Source organism: Cryptotermes secundus, unplaced genomic scaffold (assembly GCF_002891405.2).
Source record: "Cryptotermes secundus unplaced genomic scaffold, Csec_1.0 scaffold2266, whole genome shotgun sequence".
Lineage (NCBI taxonomy): Eukaryota > Metazoa > Arthropoda > Insecta > Blattodea > Kalotermitidae > Cryptotermes > Cryptotermes secundus.
This window is the reverse complement of record NW_019721036.1, coordinates 51,866-75,783: the sequence shown is the minus strand read 5'-3', so window position 1 is coordinate 75,783 and position 23,918 is coordinate 51,866. Positions and strand designations below refer to the sequence as shown.

The 23,918-nt window shown below is 40.1% G+C and overlaps 1 protein-coding gene across 1 annotated transcript in view; it reads left to right on the top strand.

Annotated features, from left to right (window-relative positions):
• Positions 1 to 23,918, top strand: part of LOC111875368 — a 59,741-nt gene that overhangs the window by 12,838 nt on the left and 22,985 nt on the right. The window contains exons 2-4 of the mRNA XM_023871571.2: positions 10,909 to 14,694; positions 15,634 to 19,016; positions 22,213 to 22,452. Coding sequence (XP_023727339.1) covers positions 11,037 to 14,694; positions 15,634 to 19,016; positions 22,213 to 22,452 — 7,281 coding nt within the window. The 5' untranslated portion in view covers positions 10,909 to 11,036. The remainder of the gene's footprint in view (positions 1 to 10,908; positions 14,695 to 15,633; positions 19,017 to 22,212; positions 22,453 to 23,918) is intronic.

Genomic DNA, 23,918 nt, shown 5'->3' with positions numbered 1-23,918 from the left:
AGCATTGCAGTTACTGAAAGCAGCTTCATTCATGCAATGTTGTAAGTCCTTCTGGTCATTCTCACTTTCTACACTAGGAGTAACTTCTACCATAAGCGGCCTCCGTACTCTAGAGGTAACGTTCCCACCTCATGACTCGTAGTACGCGGGTTCAAATACCCGGCGGAGGTCGTCGAATTTTTAAGGACGGAAAAATTCAGGGAACAAGTCCTCTGGGAGGGACTTTAAGCCGTGGGTCCTGTGTCGTAGCTTTATGGCACGTAAAAGAACCTCATATCTCCAAAGGAGGTCACTGAGCCAAATTACGGACGTTTCCCGCCCAACAGCAGTCTCTAATACCTCTGGTAGATGGGGGAAGCATTATAGATACCTCTCAGCTAGTAGAGCCGGTCTCGCTGGCTGGGCGGGACTGATGGTAAGCACCAGTACCGGTAGGATATAGAGACTGGTAGAAATCATAGAGGGAAGCACAATGGACCAATACAGGTCTCAGTGCATGGGGAAACCCACCCTCTCCAATAACTAACTAACTAACTAACTAACTTCTACCATAGAAAATCCTGCTTTTTCAAAACAGTTTGTCACAATTTCTGGTAACAACTTCTTTACTGCTTGACTTATCCAAATAACCGCATCTAGAACCGAGACAGTTCTTGCAAGTTCAGAGGCGGATGATGTAGAATCTATATTGACGAGCAAAGATTGCATTAATAATTTATGATAGTGGACCTTAACATTCCGAATGATGCCCTGATCCACTGGTTGAGAAACACTAGTGGTGACTGGAGGGAACCAAGCAAGGCGCACGTCAGAAAGTTCAGTATGGGGGTGGCATGTTGCATTATCCAAGAACAACAAAACATGCCGGTTTTGCATTTCCATTCTACCATTGAAGGCCGTTAACCATTCATCCATGATCTGTGACATCCATGCCTTTTTGTTGGATGTCCACTCAACGGGAAGTTTCTGTATGTCCATGTTTCGGAAGCATCGTGGCTTTGCTGCCTTGCCAATCACTAAGGTTTTCTCCATTTCACCTGACATAAAACCACATAGAAAAACAGTCAATCTTTCTTTGCACAGTTTTCCTCCCAAACATTTTTCACCTTTCAGACATTGCGATTTATTCGGAAGAACAGTCCAGTCTCATCAGTGTTCGCTATGTTTTCAGGTTCATATCCCTCGATTATGGATGGCAATTTAGCTTCCCATTCCTCAATGGTCTCACTGTTTACATCACATGATTCACCACAAAGTTCATTAAAAACTATCTGATGTCTTTTGCGAAAGCTCTCCAACCATCCATTAGATGCTTTGAATTCACTCTTCCCCAGTTTTTCAGCGACTTTTTTAGCATATTCCTGTACCATAGGACCCGACAACCGGTTATTTTTCGCCCTCACACTGACAGACCACTCCCACACTATTTCATTAATGTCTTTGTTTGCAGTTTTCTTAAGTTATCTTTTTATTTTTCCATTAGCACAAGTTTCCAGCTGCTTCAAAATTTCCGTTTTCTTCTTTAGAATCTCATACACTTGAGTTTTACCGATGTTAAACATCTTCATGATCTGCTTAATGGACAATTTATCTCGCTCACTCGCATGAATCACTTTTAATCTTGTGTTAAGATCAAGCACAACTCTTGTCTTTGTAGCCATGATGACAACTGCTAGACTAAAGTAAAACTGTAGGCCTAGAGCCCTTACTGAATACAATTTCCAGAAGGGGAAAACAATTCTGCTGAATCTCAATGCAGGTAGTGCAGTAGCGTTAGAAGCTTATTTTAAAGAGTTAGGGGAAACAAAATTCTGTAGAATGTATATGATGCCTAAAATTATTCAAAAGGATGCATTCCGGAAGACTGGAAATTTTCTGTATAAAGGCTTATTTTGATTCCTGTTGTCTGCGTTAGACAGTTTCCATTTAATCCAGGTTATTTAACATTTTTTTCAGCCCTAAAGTCAAGGGACCTGAAAACATTTCCATTTAAGACAGATTTCCGTTTATTAAAGGGTCTGTTTAACGCAGGTTTTACTGTATACATACATATATATATACACACACACATACATACATAGATACATACATACATACATACATACATACATATACTTACTTACTTATGGAGCTGAGTCCTTCTTGAGGAGAAGCCAAATATGCAGCTACTCAAAAATTTTCCAGCATCTTATGGAACCCAAAGGCTCACCACCATGTTCACAAGAGTCCTCCACTGGTTCCTATCCTGAGCCAGATCAATCCAATGCATACCATCCCATTCTATCTCTTAAAATCTCTCCACCCACCTATTCCTTGGTCTTTCCAATGGTCTCCTTCCTTCTGGCTTTCCCACCAATATCCTATATGCATTCCTCATCTCCCCCCATTCGTGCTACGTGCCCCACCCACCTCATCCTCCTTGACTTGATCATTCTAATTATACTTGCAGAAGAGTACAAGTTATGAAGCACCTCATTATGCAGTTTTCTCCAACCTCCCGTCACTTCATTCTTCTTCGGTCGAAATGTTCTCCTAAACACCCTCAGTCTATGTTCCTCCCTTAATGTCAGAGACCAAGTTTCACACCCATACAGAACCACAGGCAAAATTATAGTTTTGTATATTCTAAGTTTGTTTTTGGACAGCAGATGAGACGACAAAAGGTTCTGGACTGAATGGTAGCAAGCATTACCTGAGTTCAATCTCCTCTTAATTTCCTCCTGAATCAGGTTTTGATTTGTTATTGCCATTCCCATATCCATATAACTGTGCCACATTTTCAAAACATCTGTTTCCTATCTGTAACTGCACCATGCAGGAACCTCAGCATTGTTGTTGATTTACATTCTTAATTATAATGTAATACATGTAAACAAACTGTATTACTAATGTTAACGTTTGACATTTGTCAATGTATATGATATATTTTAGTTATTTTAATGTGAGGACAAGGCATGCAGTGAACTAGTTTGGCGTGGATTGAGTAAGCACCTGAAGATGGCATTTTTATGCCGAAACATGTATTGCCAGTGAGAGAAGGAGATAGATGAGTGTATGCACTGCAAGACGGTTTAAATAAATCATAAACTGTATTACAGTTAACAAAAGATGATACAGAATTGACCTGAGCACCAGCGGGTGCCAAGGACGACATCTGGTCTTTCTGAGGGACAAGCAAGCTGCAGGTCACTGGAAAACCCGGAACGGAGCAGGAAGTATCCCGCTGCGTACCGAGCGATCGTTAGGGTACCTTCATTTATTTGAGAGCTGTCAGAAGGACCATGTTGTACTTAGGCCCAAATTTACATGGATCTTGTTAGGGATTGGCGGAATGTAAATGAGAGTAACACCCAAATTTTAGGTTCAGCCAATCAGCAAAATTTCAGAGGAGAGGAAACCGGGCGTTCCCGGAACTGTCAAGACTTCTGCCGCTCCGGAGGAGTCAGTCGTCTAAAGTGAGTAACATGAGTCAGTCATCAAAAGGGAGTAACAGGAGTGACTCGTCTAAAGTGAGTAACTGGAGGCAGTTGTCTTAGAGAGTGACAGGGGTCAGTTGTCTAAAGAGAGTAACAGGAGTCAGTCTTCAAAAGGAAATAACTGGAGTCAGTCGTCTAAAGAGAGTAACAGGAGTAACCTCCCGGATGTTAAATCGGTGTTGGCCGAGTCGTGTACACAAATCCAAAGTTCTACAGCCTTGTAATATGTAATTCTAGTTCACATCTGCAGTAAAGAGCAACAGTGTTGGTGAAGTGTGTGTTTTAAGTGTTCTCTATCTCCTTGTGTGAGCAAGGTCCAGAAGTCACCCTGAGACAGAATCTTGTCCTACCGTCTGAGAGTCAAAACCCCAAACGCCCACCTATCCACACCCCCCCCCCTTTTGTTTTCCCCATTCCAAATTCGTGGATTTCACCCAAGTCCACTGGTGCCCCTACAAATTCAAATTCAGAGTAATCCCACACCCTACCCTGAACCAGACGACAAGAAGGAAGCAGCGGATGAAAGTGGAGGCCAACGTAAGGGCACTGAGTGGGTCAGTTATAAGTGACGCCAAATGTGTAGGCGAACGTGACGGCGAGTTATAAGTGGCGACCAACTTGTGGGGCTTGAAGTCTCAGCAGTTACAGAGATATATATATTTATATCATGATTTTGCCCTGCATTTTGGTGATGAGACAGCAGCCTATACTTAGTTTTCTCTGTGTTTACTTTTAGACCAACCTCCTTACTTGCGTCAATTAAAGTTTGTGTGTTTTTCTTTATGGTATCTATGTTATTACCCAGTAGATTCACATCATCAGCATAGACCAACAGCTGATGTGTCCCATTTAATTTCAGTCTCACCTAGTTTCCCTGGAGCTTCCTAATGGCATATTCTAAGGCAAAGTAGTTGAAAAGGAGTGGCGATAAAGCATTCCTTGTTTTACACCATTCTGGATAGGAAATTTATCAGACAAACGTTTACCTATATGGACTCTACTGTATATTTGTTTAAACACATTTTATCAGCCTAACCAGTTTCATAGTTACCCCAAACTATCAGAATATTATACAGTACTTCCCTCCTAATCATAGGCTTTCTTGACACCTATGAATAGTTGATGTAATGTTTCAATGTGTTCACATTGATCAGTAGTTGATCTGTTATGTCAAAACACCCACAGATGATACCCAATAATTTCATCTAGGTATGGACTCAATCTCGAGAGAAGAATATTGGATAAAATTTTGTTTCAAGTTGATAGCAGTGATATCCCATGACAATTACTACCATCAGTTTTATCACCCTTCTTGTGAAGTGTTACAATAGTAGACCCTTCCATCGATCAAGCAATTCTTCCTTATTCCAAATAGAATTAATTAGCTTATGGATCTTAGAACGTAATATTTCGCCTCCTGCTTGAATAAGTTCTGCCAGAATTTGATCACTACCTGTCGATTTCTACCGTTTCGATTTTGCAGTAGCACTTTCAACCTCAAAAGGGCTGGGATCAGGTATTAACAGCTCAGCTGTATGAATTTCTATCTGCTTAACATCACTGACCCTATGTACATTCAATAACTGAGAGAAATAGTTCTTCCACTAGTCAAAACGTTATGGGAATCTGCAAGCAGATCACCTTTCTCATCATTCACTAAGTTACTTCTAGGTTGGTAACCCTGCTTAGAGTCATTTATTCCTCTATACAGGTCTCTAATGTTCTTATTCTTACAGTTTGTTGCAAGCTCATCAGTTTTGTCTTTAAGATATTCCCTCTTTTTGTTCCTGAAATGCCTGCTGGTTTCACGTCATATATTGTTCAGATTATCCCCATTTAACTCTCTTGGATCCTGTAACCACTGCAATTTGGCCTGCTTTCTTTGATCTAATGATTTTGAGCATCCTTCATCGAACCATGGCTTATGCTTCTTCGGTTCATAATAGCCTAGACTCTGTTTGGTAGAAATTTTGATATTCTCTATAATAGTTTCCCAAGATCTAATAACATCCACCTCAGTGTCCAAGTTTTCCGAGGCCTCAAATCTATTTTGAGATTTCAACAGGATACTGCTCTTTACCCTCCTCCTCCATAAGGCTCGACAGCTTCATTTCTTGAATGCTTTAACCTGCTCAACAGTTTCTTTTCAACTACTTCTGACCTGTGTGTGAGTTGTCCAGTTATAAATTCCTAAATCCTTTGATCTTCCCTTATGTCATCTTTCCATCGGATCTTAGGTCGCCCCCTCTTTCTTATAGCATGTGGCTGCCAGTCATATATTATTTTAACTGTTCGTCCAGCTTCCATCCTTGAGATGTGTTCAAGCCAACTTATTCTCTGGGCTTTGATGAAGTTAACTGCTCCTTCCTTTTGTTAGAGTATCTAGTTCATCATTTGTTTTAGTTCTCCAGGAGTCATCATCGTTTCTTAAGGGCCCAAACATCTTTCTTAGAATTTTCCTTTCAAAGACTAAAAGTCCATGTTTAATGGCTTATTTAAATGTCCAGGTTACCCTCTACCTCTTTTAATTTCTTGAGATTGAACCTCTCCGTATGAACTCTCTCCTTTGTTTGTTTGCTCACTGCCAGTCGTTCCCTAACCTTTTCCACCACCAGGTAGTAGTCAGTATCGCAATCTGCTGCCCTGATTGATCGGACATCAAGTATACTTGAATGTCATTCCTATCTAACAAAATTACTTGATTTTATTGTGTATCTTCCCATCAGGGGATGCCCAAGTAAATTTATGGATGTTATGATGTGGGAACACTGTACTTTTGACAGTAAGACTTTTTGATGATGGGGCAAAATTTACTACTCTAACTCCATTAGCATTACTAATTTCATGCAAACTCTCATTCCCAGTCGTTGGTTTGAAAATGTCTTCCCTCCCTACTTTGGCATTGAAATCTCCTAACAAAATTTTCATAGGGTTCTTCAGGAAGTTGTCAAATACATGTTCTAGTTCTTCATAGAACATGTCCTTTATGTCATCAATTTTATCTTCTGTTGGGGCGTGAACATTCATAATGATGATATCACACCAGCGATATTTTAGTATTATTTAGTATTAGTATTTAGTATTATATGTATGTGATATCCTATCACTAATTCTTAACTGCTGTTAATATTCTCTTATGTACGAAGAAACCTGTACCTAATTCATGATTTTCATTCCCTTTTCCATAGAAAAATATATATTCGCCTGCTGGTTTGTTGCCACCTCCATCCCATCTGACCTCCTGTACTCCCGCTAATTCTAACTTATATTTTAAGATTTCTTCTGCCACTGCCCTGAGCGAACCTGCCCTATACAAACTTTTGATGTTCCACGTACCGAATCTTATGTCCATTTTCTTTAGCTTAGGTCGTTTATCCAAGGAATCTGTCTAGGTCCAAGGCTTTGTGTTCATTTTCGTAACATTATTATTTTTTACGGTGAGGAGTTGCTAGCCCCATGCCCAAACTCTAAGCTGGAGGGCCACCCCTTGTCGGCTGTCTGCGACTGCTTATTCAATATATTCGCAGTTTCCCTCCATATATGGAGGCCATCTCCATCTGCAACCTGAGAANTGTTTCAGCAATGTTTTTGACAGCTATGTTAACATTGGCAGACTTGCATAGCGGCCAACGGAAACTACTTTGAGGGCCGATGTGCATCTGTGCAAGTGTATGTGAATACCTTGCAATATGATGTGATAAAATCACATTCCACGAACTTAATGACTCTACCACGTGTATATATATATATATATATACACACACACACACACACGAGTATTGTCACGTGTTGGTGTATATAACGCGACAAATAACTTCACGCCTTACTGGATGTAGCGAATTTATTTCACATTCGCTCTTACAATCACACAAAATACAGATCCTCAATTACTACCATTGGCAATATCACAAATACTAGACTGCAAATGCCAGAATACAACTGACTGGTTGCTGGCTAGATTGAGAACTCTGTTGATCACACACTGGCTCGTAGGCTTGCTCGGAACTGGCTGTGAATAGCCTTTGCTGCTCCTTATGTAACCTCGTTCCGGACAACACAGAAAACGGCCACGTAATAGGCACCACTGTTGGCTGGCCCCATGTTGCTAGCAACGCTGTCGGGAGTTGTTTACTGCTGCCTAGCAACTTTGGTATCCCTTGGCGACGTCACCACTGGCCGGGTAGGCGAAGGAGTGTTGACTCGCCTGTTACCTTAGCAACGACAGCGATCCGATAGCGTTACGTCACTGCTGGCGGGGGGAGGGGTGTCCTGCATAGCGCAACACGTCGCAATATATATATATACACACTTGTATGTAACAACGTTCTGTGGTAGATAGATGGGTTCAATCTGATCATATTCTGTAAATACATGCATGTCTGGAAATGCTTCTTTTTGACACTAAGGGCCACAAAATTTTCTGAGAGGTTGCAGAAGTTTTAGGGGATGTAATCATTGTTTAACATCATAAACGTTGTCAAAATGGCAGCTGCCAGCTTCATTGCATGTTCTGCACTGCCTGGCTATGATATGCTGAACTCTTTGAAAAATTCCCAGCATTTCCTAGATGGTTCCAGCTGCTACTGCAGTTCTTGCAACAAGATCATGTTATGTCTCCACTAGAGTCTCATACACCAGGCTTTGCATGTACCCCCAGTGAAAGAATTCCATTGGAGTCAAGTTAAGGGAGCGAGGGGGCAAGCCTGTTGGGCCTCCACATCCAATCCATCTGATGCCAAAAGTTTCATCCAAATATGCATGAATGACATCAGTGCAGTGTGCTGGTGTGCCATCAAGCTGGACTTCTAAAGACACCATTTCCAGCAGCCTGGTTAAGGTCTCTTGGAGAAATGTTAGTTAAATATCACCAGTAAGCCATAGAGGTAAGAGCTAAGGTCTTCCTTCACAGTTCAGAGGCCCCAGCGTGTAAGCAAAGCATTTCCAGACATGCCTGTATTAACAAAACATGATCAGATTCGACACCTCTATCTACCACAGAGCTCTGTATCATATATTTATTTACATCCTGTATATGATTCATTACATCTGCTTTGTGAAGGGGTGAGATACTCTTAAGGGACAATGTTCTTTCGTTATTTGGAAAATTACCTGCTTTGCCATATGTTGAAACATTTTGAACATTCATTGTACCACACCACGCCTTCAGGTGTGTTTAATCCTTTCACTGATGAAGCCCTCAGAGACAAATTTTTCTGCCATATAAATGTTAATATTTTCAGTTCAGGTTTACATGAATAACTCTTAGGGTTCTTCTGGTTCTTATGCCAAAAGTTTTCAACTTCCTTTTTAAATTTGGTTTGGGGCATCAAGTGTGAAACTGCACGTACCTGTAGTGTATGTGGATTTAGAATTAGAGAGACTGGAAATTGATACATTTGTGGTTGACAAATATAAAAAAATACACTTGGTGGTATAGGATTTGAGGTTTTTACTGTTGTGAAAATTCTTCTAGGTTATGATGCTGTTTTGTCTCATAGGTGGTTTATCAGTATTTTGGAGGGACATACAACATTTGTCTCCCACTGTAAAGATTGAGGAAGACTATTCATCTGAAATGTTTGCATCCTCCTACCACACTACATGGTTAATAACCCAGAAGACCACATTACAGGGGGGTCCAAAAAAATGTATTCACTCTTTGATAGTCAATATCTTTGGAACAAAATGACATGTAGTTACAATTCTTGCGTGGTAGTGTAGTGTAATGTTTTCTCAATAGATGGCGAAGGTCACATGTGTCACGTGAGTGTCATGCCGCACGCGCGCTGTGAGCAGAAGACAGCAGCAACAATGGCTGAAATGTTGTTCTTTGAGCAACGCAAGGCTGTAATGAAGTGGTACTGGAAGTACGAAAACATTACAGAGGTTGATGACAATGGCATAATGAGTTTGGAACTCAGCCACCAACATGTCGAACATTTGCCCATATTCCAGATAAATTTGAAGCTGACGGTACTGTTCATGATGTGCATAAGGAAAGATCGGGGTGACCATGGATAGTAACAAGTCCAGCTTCCGGTGCTGTGGTGTTGCAACACTTTACATGATCACCGCAAAATTCTGTGAATCAGTGTGCACGTGAAAGTGGGTAAGCCAATCAAGTGTACGGCAAATTATGAAGGCTGCAAAGTGGAAAGTGTACATTCCAAGACTGCTGCACGCTATGAACAAGGACGACTGGATCGAAGGCTTGAATGCTGCGAGTGGTTTGAAGGCATGGTTTGCAAGGATGAGGAACCTTGAAGGATGAAGTTTATTGACAAAAGCCAGCTGCACTGAACGTGCTACGAGAAACCATCGAAGCATCATGTGCAGCCATCACACTAGAAACACTGACAGCCGTAGTTCACTCAGCAGTTTGGCAGCATCGACGCTGTTTAGCCGCTGATGATGATGACCACTTTGAGCACATACGACTCTCTCTCTCCATGCAAGAATTGTAACTACATGTCATTTTGTTCCAAAGATATTGACTATCAAAAAGAGTACATTTTTTTGACCCCTCTGTATGAATAGCTGGAGTTGGTAGTGGAAAGGTTAAGTTTTTACACTCCCATAATTAATTTGTAAACATTTATTACTACTGCCTGCTACTACCAATGCACCCTCCCCTGCCCTTCCTCCTCCTTCATAAACATCTTCATGATATTTTCAGTCGTCTCTGGTCATTGTACTCCACAGCTGTTAATTGTTGCAGTCCACTCCCAGAAATGGCTTTACTCCATTACTTTTAGTGACTGTTTTTTGAGTTCCCAGTTCCGTATTAACGTCGTGTGGCTTAGTTTTCTTTAGCCGTGTATTACAGTTTTTTCTGTATGTCTCTACCACTACAACTTTTTTTTTTCCTGTAAACTGTAGTGTGGATATATAAAATGTGTTTCTGTTAATGTAATGTGCTTAATGGAATGGTCTTAATCAGTACAATTCTGTCTTTGAATTTTGCAGAAAGACTGTCTATACAGACATTTTTCATGGCCTTCTTCAGTCCCTGCACACAAATATAGGACACACCATTTTCAACACCCTGTTCAAAGTAATTTTGTGTCAGTCAATGTTATGTATCGTCTTCAGTTGATAATGACATATTACTAAGTTCACCCACCTTGCATGGTATTCAAATTTGGTTTTGTCCATTTTGTTTCTTAAGCACTTCTGTGTTAGGGAATGATATTTTTTGGCAAAGAAATATTATAATATTTCTTTTCCAAAAAATATCATTCCCTAACATTCCATTAATAATTATTAATGGAGGAAAGATATTACATATTTTTCAGATATACAGCATACTTCCTTTTGTGAAGTGTCACTGTGTAGTAATATAGGTAAGGTGGTGTCATACCACTATTTCTGTATAATTTTGTATGTCTTAATGTACTGGCTTCTAGTATTAATGTGCTATTATATTTTTTAGGTGGACTCTGAATGTGGTGACCAGATAACGTGCAGTTATCCTAATATTGACGTCCATTCTTGAATCTTTGGAGTCGTAATGTATGAAATGTAATGCTGGGTGTGTGAGACTGTGATCTTGGATTACAAATGAGTGGCTATGGTTATAATAATAGGAGGAGAAGAGGAAGAGATTTTGGGTCACAAGGCGGTGGAGGTAGCCAGAATTCAAGTTACTGGAACAACAGTCACTATAACAAGTATCAGAATTACAACCAGTTTCAGTTCTGTAAATTAGCATTTCCTAAACAGTGGAGTTCTGCTTCTTGGAGTAATCAAAATCAATACAGTGGCACACATGGAAGAGAATCAGTTTCTCATAATCTCTTTCCTCCACGACAGCCAATCAATCCTAGTCCAGTTCATTCTAAAGCTACTGGACATTCATCATCGGTTAAAGGACAGACTTTGCAGGCAAAATCCAGAAACTGGAACAAAATCAAGAAACGACATTCTTCATCATCAACAAGAAGTTCATCTTTTCCGCAGCAGAAGGTAGGAAATCCACCTCCAGGATCTGAGGAGGCTCGAAAGAAAAGTCTTGCCCAAGCCACTGACAAAATAAAGAGCTGTTTACTTTCATTCCAAAATGAGAAATCCGAGGTCTTAGAAAATCTTCTGTCCAATGAAGAAGAAGAAAGAATGGAAGAACCTACAAAAGCCATTGCTGTTAGGCTAGAAAAACCAGGATATGCCGACTTACGATTAACACCAAATGATTTAAAAGTAATTGGAATGGTGAACACAGCTGGAAATGGTGGCTCATTAGAACTGGAAGAAGCTGGAAGTTCTGCAGTTGAAACTGTTTCCACAAATGAATTTTTAGATTCATCAGGTAGAGCAGAAATAGTAGTCCAGAATTCAAATTCTTCTGGCAAAGACTTACTTTCAACTGATGGGTTTTGTGCATTCAGTACTTGTGATGTAGAATTGTTAGATGATATGGAAGGGGATAATACATGTAAGAACCTTGACAAGGAAGCAGGATTGAGAGATTCTTCTAACCCAACAGGGCTTATACCTCATTGTACATATAAGCGGAGTAGATACATTTCTGAAACAAACAGCCCAGGACGACCAACATCTAGTGAAAATCTAGCATCAAATCCCAATCCATGTGCCCGATCGAGATCAACATCACTGAGCATTTCAGAAACAGCAGATGATTCTAACCAGTCCCAGAATGGTACAAACATACGGCTGTCCTATGATAATCCATCCCACAGTTATGAAAATGAACCAAATATAACTCTTAAAAATTTAAAACAGCGCATCATCCAGCAATTTTTAAAAATGGGGAAGAATAATTTGAAGGACTTGATAAATAATCCCAGATCCCGTAAGTTTGAATTTGCAATGAATCATCTTATGAAAGAGCATAGACTACTGTTGTCTAGGGAGCTACGGTCGTTGGCTCAGTCAAGAATTAGGGGTCAGGATGTAGAAAATCAGGGGCAGGGTGAGCCAGTATGTGAAACAAGTTCGTTGTTAGATACTGACACTGCAATCAACTTATCCCGCCTTCCTCAGGAAGTTATCGAGCAGCTTGGAAATCTCTTACAATTGGATCTTTTGGATAATGCAGAATCCATAGATTTTCAACCCATAACTCTTGATGGTGAGACCAGTGTTCATGATTTACAGAATATTCAAGCTCTACAGGTTGCTTTGCTCTCTGAAGAAAATATCAAGAGAGAAATTGTAGAAAGTGAAATGAAGCCACTGGTTGGAAGAGAAGCCAGCAGCACTGCAGTGGAGAAAATTGGAAGTGAAGGAAACTTGGTAGAAGGGCAGCATTCTCAACTGGATAGATCAGGGATGGATGTAGGAACAGGACACATTGAATATCCACTGAGACGAGAAATGGAAAGTAAAGAAGACCTAGTTCTGGAAGAAGGTGGAACAACTAAGAAATCTAGAAAGGAATCTGATAAGTGGCCAGATTACATACCACTGGGAAAAGGATTCATGAACAGAAGTGGTGAATTTGGAAACCTGCTTTGTGAATTTCCTGATTTCTTGCATATGGAATCAAGTGACTGTGAAGCTCTAGGTGGACATAATCATAATGTGACAGGTGTTCTGTTTACCCAAGAAACAAATAGAGAAGGAGCTGAACATCCTCAGGCAGAAGCTGATCAGACAACTGCTAGATCATCGAGCAAAGCAGTTAGTCCAAATTCAGCTTCTGAAGCAAATGAAATTGCTGATTGTAACTCTTCTTTGGTGGCAGGTGTGATACCCAGTAAAATTTCAAACAGTGAGATGTTTGAAAATTATGGTAAATCTTTGAATAATACATCAGCGGAGAAGTCCATTATAGAAAGATTTGCCACTGGCTGTTTGACCGGCACTGACGTAGGAGTGAAATCCTGTAGTGAAGACAACTGGACTGATACTGCCCAAGACAAGGGACCTGGTGGATCTTGCAATACACCTGATGACTATGGAACTAATTTCCCTGCATCAAATGTAGCAACTGCCAGTCAAGTTAAAGACACATTAAAAGGATCTGCAGGTGCTGGTGAACCATTAATAGGCAATGAAGAACCATCAGGAGCTTCTGTAATTGCTGATGGACATGTTGAAGGTTCTGCAGATTCTAGTATACTGGTGGTAGGTAATGAAGATCCATTAGAAGACTCTGCAGCTGCAGATAAACCCTCAGAAGGCTTTGGAGAACCTACAAATGCTTTGTTTAAAGATAATGATGTTAATAATGCGAATGTTTTATTAGGTGGGATTAATGAAGATGTGAATGTTGTGACTAATACTGCCCCAAATGAAAGTGAAATTAAAGACGGAAAATTTGAAGAAATGAAATCTGAAACTTCTGTGTTGCCTAAAGAAAATAATATTAGCAAAGAAGACCCTGTTATTGGTGAGAGACTAGGTGATCCATCTGAGAGAATGGACGGCAATTCTGTCCTTGTAGGGAACCATGTTGGAAATCTACAGACAGATTTGAATACTCTTGGCAGCAACAGGATCATAAATTCTGAAATTAATACAAATGAAGAAACTGGATATGGTGTTGAAAATAAAACATTCAACAAGGAAACAGTCCACAATTTTAGTACACATGAAAATCAGAATGGAAATATTGATAGTGATGTTGCTCCAGTATATGGCCCATCAAGCGACACAATGGACGCAGCCTTTGTGCTTGCTGGTAATGATACAGAAAATACAAATTGTGATGAGCACATCACACCAAACAAGAGAAGTAATCACTTTGCTATTGCAGAACATAGTATCAGCTCAAATGATACTGCAGAAGTATCTAGCAACAGGACATGTAATGAAACAGAAATATCTCCTTCCCAAGAAATCCAAGCAGAAGATATTAATGTTGATGAACTGTATGGTGATCTGAGCGAATTATCTATTGCAGAAGATGCAAATAATTCTGCTGTGGGTAGAACTGCAGTTAGTCATTCTGCTGATAATGTTGCGGAGGTTGTGACTACCAAACCAATCTCTGAGGAAGCCGTTGAAATGGATGAAAGTGGTTTAAGGATAATGAAGAGTGCAGTATCAGATGATGGCTACACAGGAAAGCATACTGTTGGAGCAAGTGTGCAGATTGAGCTCTGTAGTAGTGATATTGCAAACAGCCATGAAAAACGTGACGAAATTATGGAAATATATCATCATAATGTGGTGGTTAAGACTGAGAAAATTGATGAAACTGCCGATGATAGAACGTCAGTACTTGAAGAACAAGCGCAACCTGATGGGAGTAATCGTAAGTTCTGTTGTATTATATTTCCACTAAAACACATTTTTTAAGGGACCATTGTTCTATCAAGCCATGCTTGCTACCTACCTCATGCTGTTTTCTTGCTTGGCTTATTCTTTGACCCTGAAGACAGAAACGTTATGTCCCTCTGAAATGCCAGTTTATTTTCAACACTCACTCACTCACTCACTCATGGAGATGAGCCCTTCTTCACAAGCTGCCAATGTGCAGCTACTCAAGAACTTCCCAGCATTTTATGGAACCCAAAGGTTCATTACTGTGTTCACAAGAGCCCTCCACTGGTCCCTATCCTGAGCCAGATCAATCTGATCCAAACCATCCCATCCTATCTAAGATCCATCTTAATATTGTCCACCCACCTATTTCTTGGTCTTCCCAGTGAGCTCTTTCCTTCTGGCTTTCCCACCAGTATTGTATATGCAGTCCTCCCCCATTCATGCTGCATGTCCTGCCCATCTCATCGTCCTTGACTTGATCATCCTAATTATACTTTGTGAAGATTACAAGTTATGAAGCTCCTCATTATGCAGTTTTCCCCAACCTCCTGTCACTTCATCTCTCTTCGGTCCAGATATTCTTGTCAACACCCTGTTCTTGAACATCCTCAGTCTGTGTTCCTCCCTTAATGTTAGAGACCAAGTTTCACACCCATACAGAACCACAGGCAAAATTAATTTTCAACAGACTACATGTTGTTATATCCCAGATGATAGAATTCTTCGTGTTGTTATGTATTCCTGTGCTTAGTGAAGAAGGAAGAATCTTACACTCTGATAATTATTACTCAGTGTTTCATGTTCATAACAATGAACACAGCCAAAGGAAATAAATTGATCTTGTATTTTTGTAAGCTATACTAGTGTAAGAATTGTGAGATGGTCATAAGGGTCTTCTTTCTTTCTTTTGTTTGTTTGTTTGTTTCAGATATAGTCAGAGCTGCCCCAGAATTCCAAAGTATTGGTATCTTGTCCCATAATCAGCCTTCTTTCATTTCTAATCCAATAAACGAAGTGACTATAGTTGAAGTAAGCACACAGACACAGCCCCCTGATGAGCTTGATTCTGATGATGTTCAGAGAATGTTGCAACTTCTAGAGAAATCAAGTCAGCTCTCACCGCAATTAGCGAAATTACTGAAAGATCACTTTTCATCGAGGAAAATAACTGAAGAGAATGAATCATCAAAGTCGTCAAATAGTGTTCAGTTCTTTGACACTTCAAAAGAGGCTGTGTTATCTGCCCCAAAAGAAAAGTCTCCCTTGTGTTTAATTCAACCCCTTAGATCTGCAGGTTCTCAAATTTCACTTGCTTGTGTTTCTGAGATTCATAACATGGATTCAGCTGCTGAAACCACATTGCAACACACTTCAGGACTCTTACATTCCACGGATGGAATGGAGCGCAGTTTCAGAGGATCCTCAGTACTTGATAACAAAGAGAAGAAGAATACTACAAAGAGAATGAAACTGGCTAGGCCTGAAGAAACAAGCATAGAAGTAAACAGACTGCCAAGCAAGGAAGGTGAAGACACAGCTAGTGCTAGCAGTCATGCTGATGCAGCTGCTGCGATATCTGATGGCATGAACCCTCTGCACACGAGAGATGTTCAAGGAGGTTCGTTGGGTTCAAGCAGTAAATATGTATTTCTTAGAATGTTGGAAATAGACAAAGAAATCCAAAAATTAATGGAAGTTAAACTTGAATTGTATAGAAAACTGCAGCTGAGTTTAGAGGTTGAGTCTAGTTTTACCAATAGAAATAACAGTCATTCACCTAAATCAAGAGGGTTGCAGTACGCAAATCCAACCACAGTGGTATCACCTCATACTCTTTGTAACAGAATAGCTTTAAGCAATAATTCGAACACACAGCAAATGCATATGGGTTTTGTAACCATGAATAACGAGCTAACAGGGAATTCATTTACAAGTGATCGACCCACATCTACTTCAACACCCATGGTAATGTTGCCAATAGATTATGTTTTAGGCTCCTCGTGTGAGCTGCAAAATGCACATGTGTCATTGCCAAGGCATAAGTTGAATGAGTGTCTGAAAACTTTTGACACTTCTGTTGTGGAGGCTGTGCTGAATAGTTTTAATTTGCCAGATGGTCAGAACAGAGAAGATTCTGCTGTGATTCATTCTTCAGATCACAAGCAAAATAAGATTTCAAGTGATGGTAATGAATCAAAATCATATCAAGTGGAGAGTAGCAGTACTAACAAGGGCAGAAGATATGTGGCTCATCGTTCCACTGCTTCACACAGGGAATCTCATCAGTCTGAAGGGAAATCCTTATCTGAAAAAACTGGAGGTCAAAAGAAACTAGCTTCAAAACCAAAACCTGGATTGAACAAGGAGCACCATTCTAGTGTTTCAAAGAAACACCCACATGTACAGCATAAAACTCGAATTGCAAAAAAAAATAGACTTGGTAATCGAGAGAAAAGCTGGATTGAAAGTAATTCTGATGCCATTTTAAGGAAAACTGTTCATTCTGATTCATTAAAAGAAACCGCAGTGAAGGAGCTGCGAAGCAGGAGACAGACAGAAATTTTTGAAAATAGAAACCAACAGAATGAAGGAAGGAAGAGTAAATTTACAAAACAGAAAGTAGGAAACATGAAACATGATAAGGAATCTTCACAGTCTGATAGCAGTGTGGTAGAAGACAGAAAAGAGACACATTCATCAAATAAAACTGAAGTTTCAACAAAGAACAGTAAACAGTCTGAAAGAGATAGCTTGTCTTCAAGTAACAGGCCAAAAAGACGTTCTCCAAGAGAATCAGATACTAAGAAATCCAGTGAACAGGATTTTTCTCATACAAGTAATTCCAGTCCTAGAGGCAGAAGGGACACAAAGACAAGGTCTCTTGGGGATGTGGAACTTCTGCTTGAAGATCCTGTAGAAACAATAAGTAGGAAGAAAGAAACGCTCTCATCCACAGGAGGATATTCCACAAGTTTTGAGGAATCAGAGGCATCTGATTGTATAAGTAGAGTTACCCGTAAAAGGAAACTTACAGTAAAAACAGAAATTAATGATAATGAGTACGTTACAAGTTCTCAAGAAGAATCAGGCAAACCTTCCACAGAAAGCATGAGTAGAAGATCATTTTCTAGAGTTGCATCTGCCTTTCAGGCCATGCAGCCAACTGTCCTTGATGAAAATGTGACCAAAATGGTCAGAAAAAGGAGGAGGGCAGTGAAAATAGAACAGACGGATGCAATTGATGGAAGCACTTCGCCTGTTAGGAAACTGAAGAAAACAACACTTTCTAACTCTGGACAACTTCAGAGGAGTAACAACACCAAAATTCCATCATCCCCTGATATTGTTGGTGCCCAGAAGAGGAAACCAAGTGAAACAGAAAGTCAGCCTAGTAAGGTTCACCATCATAATCCAAAAATGGACCTATTGCAATGGAATTTACAAGATTGTTTTGTTGTAGTGAAACCACTAGCTATAGAAGAAATGGATGAATCTGTTAAGCCATGTGAAAAACTTGCTGCTACAAACAATTTAGGTAATCAGAGAATTCGAAGGTCTTCATGTTCTTCAGATGAACTTTCTGTGACACAGTTTGTGAAAAAGAATAAGAGTGAAGTTTACTTAGCAGGACAGGATGTAAAACAAAAATTGGATAATGTAGGTGATTGTTACAGAATCACCTTTCCTGAATTAGCAGATGAACAGCTTAATCAAAGAGAGGGCTCTAATTACCAGCTGGATCCTCTTGGAGATACTGTTATCTTTCCTGAATCAGCAGATGAACAGCTTAATCAAACAGAAGGCTCCAGTAACCAACAGGATCCTCTTGGAGATGTTTCAGATTCTTCAAGTTGCCAGGGACAGCCACCCAAGCTGCATATTGAACCATATGGAAACATTACTTCAAGTCCCATGCAGTTACCTCCTGATCTGCTTATGCAGTCAGATTCACCAGGATGGTCACAAGGCCAGTGCTTCCTTTCTGAGGTAGCCATACAAGATGAAAACAGTATCTCTACCCTTGTGTCAGACACATTGTCTGTTACAAGTGATGGGGAGCAGCCTCTTGTGAAAAAGATAAGAAATGATGAAAAAAATGAAACGCAGTTGGTTACACACAGTGCAGATGGCAAAGATGATTGTGACCAGGATTCAGCCTATTCTTATGATATGGCTCAGGAGGGTAGAGAAGGAACAAACAGTAGAGCAACAAAGCACAAGTCCTCCAAAAAACACCGAAAGGATCGGAAGTCAGATGGCATAGAACGTTTGATATTTGAATCCCATAAAGGGCCCATCTTAGATATTAAAGTAAGTTAAAAATAAAATTTTAAGATATATAGGTGTTTTAAGTATGAAATCTGAAAATGTAATTTTTACAAATACAGCAAAATCACCTACAGCCTCTTGTTAATGATGATTTGTTTTAGAAAGAGATAGGTCATAAAATTCTATCTTTGCACTCTGAATCTTGTCTGAAGTTATGTTATATTCCAGGCATGGCTGTGAAACTATCTGTAGTTATCCCATTTGAAAATGAAGGAATTAGTAAGCCCTTTAACCAGTTTTGGCTATATAAATCATTGGTGAGCAAACTTCATAGTATGCAGACCATATTGTGGAATGCAAACACTTCTTAGGATTGAGGCTGTTTTACCTGTTATTGTACAGGATCTTAATGTCATTATGTTTGTGGAGTACTGCATTAAGGTCATGAAATGAATGAAAACTCCCGGACTAGGTCAAAAAATAAATGCTGGCTTAACTTACTCAATTTTGGCTGCCATCTCCTTCAAAATAGTCTCCTTGGGAACGTGTACAGCGATCCCATAGTTTTTTCCAAGCTACAAAAGCACTGTGGAAGCCATTTTCCCTAATGCTGTCAAGTATCACTTGTGATTCCCTTCAGATATCGGACACTTTCAAAACATCCCTTGAGTTTCATTTTCAGTTTGGGAAACAATGAAATTATGGGGCTAAGTCTGCTGAGTAGGGAGGATGTGGAGTTCAACATAGTGTTAGGAGGAACAAATTCATGGTGGACAATCCCCTTCATGTCAAAAAAGAAAGAATGAGCATGTTCCTTGTTGTTAAACTCCGGGACCTGCTGCACCTTTTTTGCTCTTTGCGATTGTGGCCTCATCCACTGTGACATTTGTTGCTTTGTTTCTGGATCATAACTGTAAATCCATCTTCACCCATTATGATTCTAGAGATAAAAGTTGGGTCCTAATAAACCTTCTCCCATAGCTCAAGACATATATTTACATGCCACTACTCTTGTNACCGGTTAATCCGCCCCCGGATAATCGAGAGTTGACTGTATTTACATGCCACTACTCTTGTTTGTCTGTCAAGAGTCAAGGGAACAAACTTTGTGGCAGTGTGACTCGTGTTTGCATTATCTGATAAGATCTGGAAGGTTCCATAACTGATCCCATCACTGTCTGTGAGCTTGTCGATTGTTCAGTGACAGTCTTTATGGATTAGTTCTGAAATTTTTTCAACATTTTCTGTCATTTTGCTGGTGCTTCATCACCCTGAACAGTCATCATCTTCAGCTAATACTTGACTGGCCTTGAAATGTGAATGCCATTCAAAAATCACTGTCTGGCTTAAAGAATGTTCTCCAAAAGCCTCACAAAGCATTTCAAGGATTTCGGTAGTGGAGTTACTGAGCTTCACGCAAAACTTGATGCAAACATGTTCTTTGATTTTGCCATCCATCACAGACAAAATAAAACACGATGTCGAAAAAAGCAATGTGTATTCACAACGCAGTATCACATGGCAGAGTGATGCAGTAGGCTTGCAGATGTGTGACCTTGGCCTCCCCACTCATCTTCTTTTGCTGAGCAGTTACAAGAATAACAGTCTGTGATAGCACCACATATGCTTTTCCTTTTGAGTGTCTAGCATATATGAGAGAGAGTCATTGAATAGTTCACATGTGTACAAAACTAAAATATGTGATATCCAAATGTGGAAGAAATGTTTGTTTCTTGACATACCCTTAGCCAGCATAGATACACAAGTCCCATATTTTTACCATTGTGTCGAAACCTGCAGCACAGAAGTTGTCTCAGTCACTTGCACATCTTTGTCATCAACAAAACATTTGCCACTGCCACCAAGATGGTTTTTTAGCAGACCAAATAGTTGGAAGTCACTAGGGGAAATGTCTGGGCTGAAGTTCTCACTCTAGTTCTTTAATTCTGTCCCCATTTGCTTGAGCTATTTGGGGTTTGGCACTGTCATGATGAAGCAGTACCACTCTTGCTAATTGGCCTGAACATTTCTGCAAAATGCACCCCAAAGCTTCAACAGAACAGTATGATGCAGAATTCACATTTTCACTATGCTTCTGAAAATGGGCTAACAGTACTCCCTCAGAATCCCAAAACATGGCAATCATAACTTTCCCACCTGATGCCTTACTTGTAACCTTAAACTTTTTGGTTGAAGGTGAACTGGGATGTTTCCATTGCATTGAAGTACACTTTGATTTGGGTTTGTAGTGATGCATCCACGATTAATCCCCAATAACAATCCTGTTAAGCATATCTTCTCCTTCATCTGCATACTGTAAGGGATGTTGTGAGGACAGACCCATTCGGTTCAGTTTTTCACAGTCCTTCAATTCTCTGGGCACCCACCATGCACACTTTCTGAAACTTTGAACAATTCTGCATTATATTTTATGCTGAACCATGGGAACACCACAGTGCAGTAGCTACACTGTCTGTTGTTATCCTCCTATCAGCTTGCATTAGCTCTTTCACCCACTGAACAGCTGCTGTTGTTGCTGTCTTCAGCAGGGCGACTTCATTGGGCATCTGCGACTTTCGAACACCTTGAGTGAATTTCTCAACCTAGTTGTGAATATCTTTATGTGATAGATACTTCGCACTGTAAACAGTAATCATATCTTTATGGATATCCTTGCATTAAGTCCTTTTGCTCACAAAAAAAACGCACAACAGAACGCTGCTTATCAGTAGGACATGTCTCAAGCATAGTCACCACCTTTGCTACTGAAATGAGCCTTTGAACATGTGCATGCATGTGTGCTAGCTGGACTATGCTGGCATCTAGTGGTACACATAGAAAACCCATTGCAGCTGTTTCAATTCCGTTTATGACCTATTTACTGACACACTCTTATTCCTCTCATCTTCCTTCCCCACTTCCACCGCTTGTCACTTGTATTCTTGCTGTCATTGTTCTCGGTATGTTATTGGTATTAATGGACGACAGGTGTCCTGGAGAAGGCAACCTACTTAAAACCCCGTCTACTCATGTTTATTTCCTCGCTGACCATAGGCCGGGATTACTCAGGACCACATGCCATTGTTTCCTCACTCCCGGTGAGACCATAATGTTTTCTGGTGAAAAAGATAGACCATCCCTTTCTCTTTTTATTGCTTTATGGCTGTAGAAGAGTACTGTATGATAGCCACTGTCAAGTAATTCTTCCCACATTTATTAACATTACAAATGCTTATAGACTGTAGGCAGGCATGTGCTGGCTGCATCTGAGGATGGAAATGTGTACTGCTACTCTCTGAAGAGTGGAAAGTTCAAGAGGAAATATGAAGGCCATCATGCTGCTGTCACCTGTTTATGTGTTATTGAATGTGGCGGCAGTGCGGGCACTGAGTTGGGAGGTGCGGATGCAGAACAGATGGCACCTGACTTTTTTTTTACTGGCTCTCTGGATAAGCATCTCCGGAATTTTAGATTCAAGGTGTGTGACATATTTATATCACAATAGCATACGTTTACATTTCCACTGTAGTTAGTTTACTTGGGACAATGCCTTCATCATTCTTCTCCTTTCTTCTGTAAGCTCTCCTCTCATACATTACTCATGTTCCGTGCTCTTTTTTGTTTATCTTCTCTCATTTGATCTTCCCACCTAGTTCTTGATCTTTCCAGTGCTTGTTTGTACGCTGTATTCATTTACAGTGCCCCCAGAGACATCCTGTTGCCATCAATGTGTGATGCAAGTCCATATCATTGAGTCCATGTTTTCACATTTTTTTTTTCTTTCTGGTAGTTTTACCTTCAACTCTTGAGTAATGTCTTGCTTTTGGATTTTATCCCTTATAGCATTTGAGGTCTCACAGTGGTAGTTATGAAGATTTCTATAGTCTGGAATATAATACCATTTAGTCTGTTGGAAGTCAAGCTACGTGCTTCATGCTGGTTTCTTGCTTGGCTTATTTTTCAGCTGTAACAATAAAGGCCATGTGTTACCCTGAAAGGTTGGTTTAAGTTCAGTAGACTCCACGGCATTATATCCCAGAAGACTGAATTCTCTGTCCCGTCTTGTTGATGGTTGTGAACAGAACAGAAACGTGTGAGATCTGAGGTTCTCATGGCTGTCACTATGAATATTATTGTTTTTTGGGATGTGATACCACGAAGTCTGGCACATAGTTACCAGTGTTCAGAGGACCCTGCTGCTTCCAGGTTTGGCAGGAGGCAGCAGCTTCCTCTGAAACATGGATAACTATCTACCAGAGTACATGATGTCACATCCCAGTAGATGGTAATCTTCATAGTGAAGACAGTACAATTTAAGACATGATTTTCCTTCCACTTTAATGCCTTCATGTCAAATTACTAATTACTACAGATAGGATAACAGGTGAAGATGTTCATGTTCTTTTATTGGTTATACATGTACTGGTCATGGATTGAACCCTAACATGAGTAATGTTGAGCACAGTGTTCGCCATATTTGATTTGTTATTCAGCTGTGTGGGGATTACAAGTATAGATTTAAACATTTTGATTTCCTGGTAAAAAGCATCATACATTCCATTCCATCCACCAAACCAGCTGACTACCATTTTATTTTATGCTGCAATGTTATATCTACCATAAGTCTTCATGTCATAGTGCTTAACTAATTAAGCACAGGGACTTTGCAACTACTTACTTATCCTCTTATTGAATTGTGTGTAGTGGCATATTTGCTCAAGGCAAGAACTGTGAACCCAGCAGAGACAACTGTTGCTGAGTAATGGCTTTGCAGAAAAGCATGTTTCCATGGCAGCAATTTGATACAACGATAATGGGTAGCAGTGTTTTCTATGTGGTCTGTGGATAGATGTTGTAAGCAGGACAAGTCTAAATTCAACTTCCCACCTCAAACTAACTTGACTTTTCAGCTCCTCTCGACTTCCCTGACTCCCAATTGAACTG